Source organism: Triturus cristatus, chromosome 2_1, assembly GCF_964204655.1.
Source record: "Triturus cristatus chromosome 2_1, aTriCri1.1, whole genome shotgun sequence".
Lineage (NCBI taxonomy): Eukaryota > Metazoa > Chordata > Amphibia > Caudata > Salamandridae > Triturus > Triturus cristatus.
This window is the reverse complement of record NC_140581.1, coordinates 1,190,774,466-1,190,786,303: the sequence shown is the minus strand read 5'-3', so window position 1 is coordinate 1,190,786,303 and position 11,838 is coordinate 1,190,774,466. Positions and strand designations below refer to the sequence as shown.

Below are 11,838 nucleotides of genomic sequence, written 5' to 3'. Positions count from 1 at the left end.
CCCACCTCCAGTGATGTTGCTCTGGGCGAAGTCCTCGTTCATTTTGCGCTTGACTGCCCTCCGCAGATCGTACCACCTAGCTTGGCATTCATTCCTGGTCCTTCTGATGGGCGCAACAGCATTCACCCGATCGACGATCCTCTGCCACATGCGTGTTTTTTCGGCTATGCTGGTCTGTCTGACCAATGTTCCAAAGAGCTGTGGCTCAACTCTGATGACTTCGTTGACAAGGATGTCCAGCTCCTCCCTTGTGAACTTTGGATTCTTTTCTGTGGGCATGGTGTGGGGTGAGGGTGTGGATGGTTGTGGGTGTGTGGGTGTGAATGTGAAGGTGTGTGTGGGAATGTGGAGAGGGGGTATGTGTGAAGGAGTGTGTTTGAAGGTGAATATGTAAAGGTGTATGGGTGCAGTTGTTGTGGTGTAGTCTGTATCTGCAGTGAGTCTGTTGGTAAGGCTCATGGTGTGTGTGTGAGGGCCCTTTTTATTGGTCCATTTGTGGGTGTGCCTGAGTTTGAAATTTGGGTGGGTGTGTTATAAGAGGTGGTTGTGAGTTTGGGCCTCTGTTTGCCTGTTTGGATGTGCCAGGTCAGTCATTTTGATGTATTTTCTCCTGTAGACGTGGTTTGTGGTGTTGTGCGAGTCGAATTGACCCTCCTTGTGCTGTTTTACGAGTCGTTTTAACGTCTGTACGGTGTATACAGACGCGATGCTGGTGTACGGGGCTGGGGTACGGTGCGTCCAAGTACGGGGCTGGGGTACGGGGCTGGGGTACGGCGTGTCCAAGTACGGGGCTGAGGTACGGGGCTGGGGTACGGCGCGTCCAAGTACAGGGCTGGGGTACGGGGCTGGGGTACGGCGCGTCCAAGTACGGGGCTGGGGTACGGGGCTGGGGTATGGCACGTCCAAGTATGGGGCTGGGGTACGGTGCATCCAAGTACAGGGCTGGGGTACGGGGCTGGGGTACAGCGCGTCCAAGTACGGGTCTGGGGTACGGGGCTGGGGTACGGCGTGTCCAAATACGGGCTGGGGTATGGGACTGGGTTATGGCGCGTCCAAGTACGGGGCTGGGGTACGGCGCGTCCAAGTACGGGGCTGGGGTACGGGGATGGGGTACGGCTTGTCCAAGTACGTGGCTGGGGTATGGGGCTGGGGTACGGCACGTCCAAGTACGGGGCTGGGGTACGGCGTGTCCAAGTACGGGGCTGGGGTACGGCGCATCCAAGTACGGGGCTGGGGTACGGTGCGTACAAGTACTGGGCTGGGGTACGGGGCTAGGGTACAGCGCGTCCAAGTACGGGGCTGGGGTACGGCACGTCGAAGTACGGGGCTGGGGTACGGCGCGGACAAGTAGGGGGCTAGGGTACGGGGCTGGGGTACGGCGCGTCCATGTACGGGGCTGGGGTCCGGTGAGGTTATGGGGGTACGGTGCTGACATACGGGGGTACGGTGCAGACATACGGGGTACGTGCGGCCATACGCGGGGGGGTTTATGACTCGTATCCCGGACACAGGTTTACCCGAGATACGGGTGGTACGGAGTTCGCTCCGCAAGGGACTTTTTACATATGCTTGTGTATTGGGAAGGGCGGTACGGATCGTACTTATGCGCTCGGACTTCATTTTTACGAGTTGTACGTAAAACATTACGACGACGTCTCGTAGACATTTTCCCGATACGAGTCGTATGTATTTTACACGTACGAATCGTACTTCACCGGTGGGACGGCACTTGTATGATTCGTACGTAAAAAAATACGGATACGAGTCGTACGGTAATTTTTTTTAACGGATCGGAATCGGCACCTTGGTGTCAAACCACCCTTTTTTTTGTTTGACATTTTTGTTAGTTTTTATATACCATGTTTCTTTAATGTGGCTCGAGATTACAGAGACACTGCCCAAAATTTCCTGAGGGGTAGCCCTCTTGTCCAAACAGGATAGAATTTTATCTTTACATTTTGACAGAACTGACTCACTCAAATTCCAGCCGGAAGACTATAAAACTGACAAGGAGGGATAGGTTCTAATGGTGAAAGGGTCCCTTCAGGGGCAAGAATTTGCCATAGCGTCTATATACGCACCAAACACTAATCAGGGGAGGTTCCTTCACTCCACTCTATCTTTGTTGGGGGGCTTTGCGGCAGGAGACATAATACTCATGGGAGATGTTAGACCTGGTACCATTGGCGTGAGTCTCCCTTCCATTTTTTCATTGTTTTCTCCTCTGTTTCGGATATATTTTGCTGGGTTTAGATGCTTTGGGCACTGTGCCACTGCTATTCAGTGCCACAGTGCAAGTGCTCCCTATGTTAAATTGTTGTACTGAATTAGTGACTCCATGATTGGCTTATTTGATTTACTTGTTATACCCTAGTATAGAGCACCATGTGTGCCAAGGGCCTGTAAATCAAATGCTGCTGGTGGGCTTGAAGCACTGATTGTGCCACCCACAGAAGCAGCTTGTAAAGTGTCTCTCAGGCCTGCCATTGCAGAGCCTGTGTGCAGTCCAGTACTGCCATATTGACTTGGTCAGTGCACCGACTTACCAGTCCCTAAACCTTCCCTTTTTTATATATCAGTCACCCCTAAGGTAGGCTCATGGGCAGGGTGCATTGTATGTAAAAGGTAGGACATGCCCTGATGTGTGTGGCATGTCCTGATAGTGAATTACAGCCAATTTTGTTTTTCACTATTGCAAGGCTACCTGTCCCCATAGGTCAGAATGGGCAATTTGGTTATAACATCTTATAATACTAACGTTCCCAGGGAACATGGTAGAAAAACAAATTTAGTATGCCTGATCTCAGAATGATAAAATACATCTTTTAGTAAACTTGGTTTTAACATTCTGTGTTTGAAAATACCACTTTTAGAAAGTAGGTATTGTATTGCTTAACCATCCAGCCTCCCTTTGCTAAGTTGTGTATTGCATGTCTGGTTTGGGAGTGACAGCGGTTGGGGAGGCTCCAGGAGACAGGGTGAGTCAGCACAAGGCTGAATAGACCTATCTGCATTGGGAGTGGTGGGAGGATTAGCACCTGGGCCTGAATAGGGCTGTGCCTGCCTTCCACAATGCTGGCTCCACCTCCTGTGGTGCGTCTGATAACCCTGGCCCACACTGACAAAGGAAGAAGTTGTGCACTGGCAGAATGCACCCAGAACTGGTTTGGACTAGGTACAGCACCCTCGGCCTTCAGAGGACAAATGATTTTCTGGTATAAATATTAGGTCCCGGACCCCAAGACTTTAGATCACTTCTGGGAATCAAGACGGACCTTTTGCCAAGGAGAAGAACTATAGAATCTGCAGGAGTTTTTGACTGCCCCTATGCCAGTGTGTTGTTTGCTGGGGTTGGCCTGCAGTGGTTTCTTTATTGCCAAGAAAAGGAGAAAGGACTTTTATTGTGACTTTCATCATCTTGAAGAAGAATCTCCAAGGGCTTGAATTGTGCTTGCCCCCTGCTAAAGTCTCAGGGATACAAGACTTCTCCACCAGCTCCCCTCTGAATTCCCTTGCTGGGAATTCTGTCTGCAGAAGCCTGCGTGTCACTGGGAGCTGGAAGTGCGACTCAACAAGAAGAACCGTGACGCCGTCGCAGCTGTTGTCGTCGCATCATCGGTAAAGCGTGTTGCCACCGCAGAGGTCGTCGCCACATCACCAGAGAAGCGTGTCTCCGGTGCAGCTGCTTGTTATCGCATCACCGGAGATGCGTGTTGCCACCGCAAGGGTTGTCGTCGCATCACCAGAGAAACGTGTCGCAGGGCCTGTCACATCTCCAAAGTTACAGAGTTCGCCGCACAGCCATCGGGCGTGCACGCATCGTCTTCACGTCGTCGCATCGCATCAAGGGTGCCATCTTATCGCATCGCACCGGATCATTGCATCGCATTGAGGCGCCATCTTGATGCATCGCAACCGGAACGCACCCAAGATCGTCGCATCGCCTACTTTGCGCAAGCACTGGGGAATTGTTTTTCCTGCAAACTTTTTGTTTGTTTTGCGTTACGCATTCCAGGTACTTTTGTGAGAAACGTTTCGCATTACCATCAACTTGAACTAAGCTATTTCTACCATCTAAAAGCCTATTTCTGATTACAGTATTATGGATTTTTGTCGTTTTGGTCTTGTGTTAAGTCTATATAAAGAATACTTATTTTTATAAAACCTGTGTGGTGTCCATCTGTAGTGTTTTCACTGTTTTCACAAATGCTTTACACACTGCCTCTGAGATTAGCCTGCCTGCTCGTGCCAAGCTACCAAGGGGGTGAGCAGGGGTTATTTAGGGGTGTAGCCCCCTTATCCTGACTAGAAGCAAAGGTCCCTACTTGGTCAAAGGTACCTACCTCTGACAACTAGAGAACCACAGTTCTAACATTGGTGGTCAGCGGTGAGGATCCTGGACTTGCATTTGTGACTCATGTACGGTAATTGGTGTACACTACTAGTGAGTGCAGACCAAACGCAATCACATACATTTTGGTAGAATTTTTTTTTCCTTGGAACTGTTATTTTTTGCTAAAGACTACCAATTTTATTGCCATGAGTCCACCAGCATCCAACGCATCTATGGATCTAGATTTTGAGGAAGATAGGCTTGATGCCTATAATGCGGAATAGCTGAAAGCCTTCTGTAGAAAATTTAAAGTTGCTACTCCAGGTTCCACACGGCATTGAGGGCCTGGGTGGAAGCAAGAAATTTGTCTGAGAATGTTGAGCACACTGTGGTGGAGGCAGAGGAGGCACAAGGGCAGCTAGATGGGCCAGTAGGTCCAGGAGGGGAGAAAGTACCTACCCTGCCAGGCAGCAGTGTTTCTTCCAAAGACCTGTCCCCAGGAGATCTGGAGGATGGGGAGAGAAATAGAAGGCATAGAATGGAGCTGGCCAGGCTCAAAATGGAGGGTCAAAAGGACCTAGAGAAAAAGAAGCTGGAGTTTGAAATTAACAAGATAGCCTTAGAGGAGGGTTACTCATAGTACGGCCCGCGGGCTGCTGGCGGACCGCCCGGCCTTCATTGGCAGCCCGCGGACCTTGTTCGATTACACTATGCCGCAGTTCCTTCCTTGGAGTAAACAGGGAAGATGGCCGCAGGAGCAAACGTTGTGAATACGCTTGAATACGTATTCACAGCGTTTCCTCCTGCAGCCATCGTCTCTGCTTACTGCTTGCCTCTGATTGGCCTGCCTGCCTCTGACGTCACACACGGACCCGGGCGCGAAGCTCAGGCCCATTAAAAGTCAGCTGTAACTAGCGCTAGCTACAGCTGACTTTTAAAGGACCTTTTGGTGAGCTTCCTGTGTCCCTGTTGACGACGTCCTTCCAGCCCGCAGCCCCAGGGAACCTTCACAGCAGCCTGGTGCCCGGAAAATCTTCAGCGTCTCTTCGCCTCTTCGCCTGCACAGGTATTTTTTTTTTTCTTTATTCTTTTGTGACCTCCACTTCCATGTGAGTTATTGAGAACACTACAGCCTTCTTAAACACAAAGATGATTGCAGCATGCAAATTCTAGTGATGCATAATAGTATCTACCAGATTACATGCTGATTTAGGGACTATTTTCATGCAGCTTCAGGTTGTGGTAGGTTGCATCTTGGGTTTTTCATATACTGAAGCTGCAGTAAGGTCTGTCTTCTCTTATTAGTAGTGGTTTCTTAATTACATGAGGCCCCACCCTTTCAGCTTCCTGTTTACACAGTCGGAGGAACGTGCATCGGATAATGTCCCCTAAACAGGCTAAATTTTCCCTGACTGTATGAAAATGCAGCGAGTAAATGAGGACAGCTGCAACCTGCACAAGGGACCGGTCTCCAAAAAGCCGTCAGTGGCATCCCAGGCGTGCGATATGAATTTTAATATTAAGAAGCTGTGCTGCTCACAGATCCCACAGGGGAGTGCATTATGCACAATCTGAAGTCAATGCAATGGAATTTAGGTTATGCATAACATAAATGCAATCTCTACTGCATTGAGTTAATAAGGTTGCTGCCTCCATGAGGGATAGAGCGTGAGCTTGATTAGCAAGCGGGGGACCCAGTCTTGGTGCAGCTGCGATATTTCATCTCTGGAGTTAAGCGTGCTCTTGAGGAACAATGACATAGGCAGCCCAGGTAAAAATAAAAACAATTCTCCCCGGTGTTCTTCGTACAGTCTCTGCTGGGCACGTGAGCGGCGAGGGAAAGCTGATGGAAAGAGAGTCTTACGTGGAAACATCTTTTACGCCAGACTGTCCACATGCAGAATAGCTCTCATATAGGGCATTAAGTGAGATTTGCTGGATTTTTTCAAATTTTTATTCTGATTCCGTTGGAAGTGGCACTGATATCAGCCTGGTGGAAAGAATAAATGAAATGTGACTCAACCGTTTTCTAGGAAACTACTAACATTGGGCCAGAACTATGAAAGGATTTACTATTTTTTAGGGGACCGAATAGCAATTACCATCGACCCCAAGTCCAAGGTAACCATGTGCAATTTGAAAGAAGTCCCTCAAAATGCTTTTTTTTTTAAAAGCGCCTTAAATTGCACACTTGTTACTAATTGTACGCTTTACTCGTGTACCACTTTTTGTGAGGGTGCATTAAGGAGGGCCGTAGGCCTTTAGGCGCCCTTGGTTTTGTGTTTATAAATTGGCATTTTCCTAATAGCAATTCCTACAGGGTAGGAATCGCTAATAGGAAATCTCTATTTTAGTGCATTCCATTTTGTGTATCCTAATTAGCGATTTCTTAGGATTCGCTATTTAGGAAATGGCATAATTTATCACAAGTTTTGCACAAATAGGCTGCTACGACACAAGAGATTGTGTTGTTTATGGCATACCATGTGACTATGTGCTTAAGCAAAGCAGGATGGATTACATTTTAGGTCTTCAAACTGTCTTGCTTTGAGCCCCCCACCAATAATTTTTTTAACCAGGGACCCTCCAAACTTGATTTAAAGACTTAGGGAAGCTGTGTACCTGAGACCTGGGGGTTGGGGCTTATGAGAACCTTTCAGGGTACTTTTTCCGTAGCTCATAATGCACATAAAGGCTCAGATTTATCAACATTTGGCGCAACGCAACACAGCGAGAAAACATGCTGCGCTGCATCAAATGGAGACAGCAGGAATTGCCATATTTACCAACATATGGCACATTCCTGCTCTCTCTCAGGTGGAGAACCTGTGGCTGCTATGCGCCAAAGCAGGCACATTTACACCATGCTGCAAGGGTGCCCACTTACAGGCAGGATTATTTTTGAGCAGGAATGGGCACTTTCCTGCACAAACATATTCCTCAGATGGATTTTCCTCTTTCTGTGTGTGTTGCAGAATGATACAGCACACTCAGAAGGATGAAATAATGAGTGGAAATCAACATATTGTGACCCTTTTGGCCTCCCCCCTATCACCTCCTCAGTACACCTGAAAGGCCAAGAACTGGATGAGTAACATTTTTGTGACCCACTACCAGGCATCGCGAAAAACACGCACTGCCTTCAGACATTAAAATACATTGACAAATTGGGATACGTATCCAATCACATGTCCCAAATACGCTTCAAAGTGCTATCACAAGCCATTTGTCTCTCAGCCGTGCAGTTTCTGTCATCAGTGCTTTTCCTCCCCTTTTCCACAAAAGCAGTTCAAACATGAATGGCAAAATATCCTATTATGTGAGATTTTGTTGGCTCTGTTTTAAAGTAGCTTTGCGCGGGAACAAATTTGCACGAAGTAGGGGCATTGATTGATGGCGGTTGATTGATCGGGTTCGGCATCAAGCATAGATATCAGCTGGCATAGAGGGCAAAGTTGAGCTACAATGTTTTGTTAAAATTGTCAGATTAAGCAACAGACAATGTAGTATGTGTCAAATATGGCAGGGCCATAATGGTGTGGAAAAGACTTGCAAACTAGGATATTTTCTCATGCATGTTTAAACTGCTCTTGTGGGGAAAGAGATGAGAAGTACTGATGACAGAAACTGCATACCATACTAATCCCCACCTGAAACCAGTGCCCTCCCCTTGTCCACTGCAGGGGCCTGCGTTCTACCTCATGGTCACAGGTTCAAATCCCGGCTGGTCCTGCCCTTCATCCATCTGAGGTCGATAAAATGAGTTGGGTAGCAACAAACATCTGTTATTTAGCGCCAAGATACCTGCGCGTGAACGTGTGCTTTTAGATACGTGTGTGTGCATGCCATTTATTTCAAAACCCTATTGAGTGACATGTGCAGGTTTACCCATTATGTTGTATGTTTAAACAAAACATTACTTTGATGTTGCTCACAGATCTGTTGCGAGAAGTGGTGTTGTTCCATCGGTCGTGACGCAGTATCGGTCGTGGGGTGTGTCGGTTTATCAGCCGTAGGGTGCTGTCGGGCGGAAAATCCGATTCCTGGTCCTTGTTACTTATTGTGTAGTAACAAACTAGCTGGAGAGCTCCGCAATGGCCTACAGTCCAGTTTCCAAGCCTTGCAAATGACCCAGATCGATCCAGAGTGAACTCAGGACCTTCCAGGAAGCATGGGAAGAAGAGTACTTGTTTGTGGAATGCCCAAAAGAAAAAGCCACTTGTTTGCTTTGCAAAGAGAAAGTAAATGTGCTTAAGAGGTATAATCTGGAACGGCACTACAAAACGCGGCACTCTGGATGCCATTGCAAACTTTCCACTGAACTCCAAACTGCGTTCTGCGAAGGTGGCATCACTAAAGGAAGCCCTTCTATCCCAACAAAAGCTCTTTCTGTGCCAGATGAAAGAATCCGAGGCAGTAACCGAGGCATCCTTCCAAATTTGCTACTTACTTGTCAAACATAAAAAGCCATTTACAGAAGCAGAGCTGGTTAAAAAGTGTTTTCTCTCGTCAGCAGACATTTTATTTGCCAACTATCCTAATAAATCAAACATTATGAAGGAAATAGGTGCATTGCAACTGTCAGATTCCACATGCACAAGTCGAATCAAGTCAATGGGTGACAATGTTCTAGCACAGGTCATCAATGCAGTCAAGCTGTCCGCTTTCTTTAGCATTGCTGTGGATGAGTCAACAGATGTAGGTGATGTGGCAAAGGTAATGATTTGGGTGAGGTATTTGGAACAAGGAATCATTCCAAAGGAAGAGCTTCTCTGCCTTTTGCCATTGCATGGTCACACAAGAGGAGAGGATGTATTGGCCAGCATGTGTCATTTCTTTGAATCTCATCACCTGCCATTGAACAATCTTGTAAGTGTCACTACAGATGGGGCACCCTCCATGATTGGACATGAGAAGGGCTTTGTATCTCTGTTAAGAAAAAAACTTCAATCATCCACTTTAATTGATTATCATTGTATAATCCATCAGGAAGCATTATGTGCGAAAATAAAACAAGGGCAACTAAATGATGTTATGAAGCAAGTCGTTAAAATTGTTAATTATATTCGAGCAAAAGCACTCAACCACAGACTTTTTAAATTATTGCTGAGGGATGCGAAAAGTGAATATGCAGATCTGTTGTTGCATACTGAGGTTAGGTGGTTGAGCAAAGGTAGAGTGCTAGAAAGATTTATTAGTTTGCTTCCAGAAGTTGAACAATTTGTAATCAGCCGAGGGCAGTCGTTCCCAGAATTATATGACTTGCAATGGCTCACCATGCTCCATTTTCTGTGTGACATCTTCTCACATTTCAACACACTCAATCTGGCACTTCAAGGTGGCCAGAAACGTGTGTCCTCAATGATGAGTGCCATATACTCCTAAACTTGAGCTGTTCCGAGAGCAGATGAACGATGGTGATCTCACACACTTTCCTAAGTTGCAGGCTTTAACAGAGAGGGTTAAAAAAGCTCAAGAAATGTTGTTCAGTCTCAAACTGTGTACTTATCTGGAGGAAATGTCTGGGGATATTAAGAGGCGATTTTCTCAGTTCAGAGTTCTCACCCCACTTATCAGGCTTGTAGAAAATCCATGGATGGTTAGTGCAAGGAATCTTGAAGCTGTTGAACTTCTTGGTTTGAAAAGGGCACAAGCTGAGATGGAACTAATTGACATGCAATTCAGCTCTGTACTTGAGTCCTCTTTCTTGGGGAAGGAACAAGAAGATTTCTGGCAAAGTGTGTCACCTGAAAAATTCCCTCTTCTTTTAACCTTGGCACAGAGAATACTTTGCGTGTTTGGCTCCACATTTGTATGCGAGTATTCCTTTTCTACAATGGGTGCTATAAAAAATAAACTGAGAAACAAACTGACTGATGCACATCTGGATCACCTCATGAGACTTGCACTCTCTGAAAAGGTTCCAGAATGCAAGAAGTTAATTGCGGACATGAAATGTAAAATTAGTGGATAAACTCTGTGCCTTGGGAAAGACTTTTCCCCCATTATGTTTGCCTTTGTACTTGCTGTTCTACTTTCACTAAATGCCTTCAAATAAAAATGTATCTTCAAAATATGCTCTTTGTAGTTGCATCTGATTGTGAAATACAGCATTGTCTAATGTTTTGAAAGGTTTTTTTCTTTTTACTCTAGCTCCGCCCCCCACTGATCCCACCCCCACTGACTCCACCCCTACCAGTGCGGCCTTCGGCCACTAACCACACTGTAATTTTGGCCCCCGACAGAAGGTTTGTGAGTACCCCTGCCTTAGAGAGAGAGAATGAGATGAGAGCATGAGAGAATGTTGAGGGAGTTGGAGATCAAAGCTAAAAACTTAGAGATGAATCCCCCTGGTGGCAGCACACCATCTGTGCCTTCAGAAGGCAGGGTATACATCCCCAAGGATGTCATCAAAGATTTCCAAAAGCATGAAGATTTTGGGCAATGGTTTGTAGCCTATGAAATAGCAATATTGGCCCACCGGGTCCCTGAGAACGATTGGGGAGCGGGGTTGTGGGGCCGCTTTGTGAGTGAAGGGAGGGATACTTTGTTAGACCTGCCTGTTGAGAATAGCATGTCTAATGTCCACATGAAGGAAGCCCTGATGACAAGGTATGGGTTGACCCCAGAACTCAATAAACAGAGGTTCCGGAATTGTAAAAAGCTGGAGGCAACTACTTGGGTGGAATATGTATCTTTCTTTTGCAGAGCTATGGATGGTTGGGTGAAGGGTAGCAAAGTGAGTACTTTTGAGGAGCTCTATGATTTGTTTGCATGGGGGCACCTGTCTGGTAATTGCTTTCCAGAGCTACGCCAGCACCTTATTGATAGCAAGTTAACTAACCCTAGGAAGCTTACTGAGGAGGTGGACCGCTGGGTCAGTACCCGGGTCCACAAGGGTCATGTGGGAGACTTCACCAAAGGTGGGCAGTGTCCCCAGCAGAAGAGTGGGGAGACAAGGGTAAACAGAGGGAGTTCCAGAAAGGGCTCCAAAGTAATTCCCCAGGGAACCAAGGTAAGGGTTCCCAGCCTCCCCCTGAGAAGAAGACAGAGCCCCCGACAGGTAAACCTGTTCACAGGGGGCCCCCTACATGCTTTCAGTGTAAGCAATTTGGATACCGTTGGTATGATCCCCAGTGTACCAAAAAGGGTCAATCTGCACCACCCCGTGCACCACCCCGTCATATGGTGAGTGTTCTTCGGACCATCTGGCTACGAGTATTTTCACCTATCATCTCGAAGAGACCTTCCCTGTTCAGCGATCTTCTGTTTGGCGGCTCCTTCGTCCGATACATCTTCCTACAGTTTGGTTAGAGCACCGTGACGAGGAGTATCTTAAGTGGACCTCCCAACGGCACGCTTCACTTTTCTAAGCAATATTAAAACCCGCCCGGATCAACATGGACCTTGTTTAATCTTCTCTCTGAAAATTTGGATCAAGACTTTGAGCCCCTAACATTTCTTAACAGAGCTTGATGTTTGATTCACTTAGAGGACTTCTGTCT

At 47.0% G+C, this 11,838-nt stretch overlaps 1 protein-coding gene across 1 annotated transcript; it reads left to right on the top strand.

Annotated features, from left to right (window-relative positions):
- Positions 1-8,578: 8,578 nt before the first annotated feature.
- Positions 8,579-9,718, top strand: LOC146866588 (protein FAM200C-like). The gene has a single exon (XM_085640657.1). It carries the CDS (start codon positions 8,579-8,581, stop codon positions 9,716-9,718), a length of 1,140 nt encoding a protein of 379 aa, XP_085496783.1.
- Positions 9,719-11,838: the final 2,120 nt, after the last annotated feature.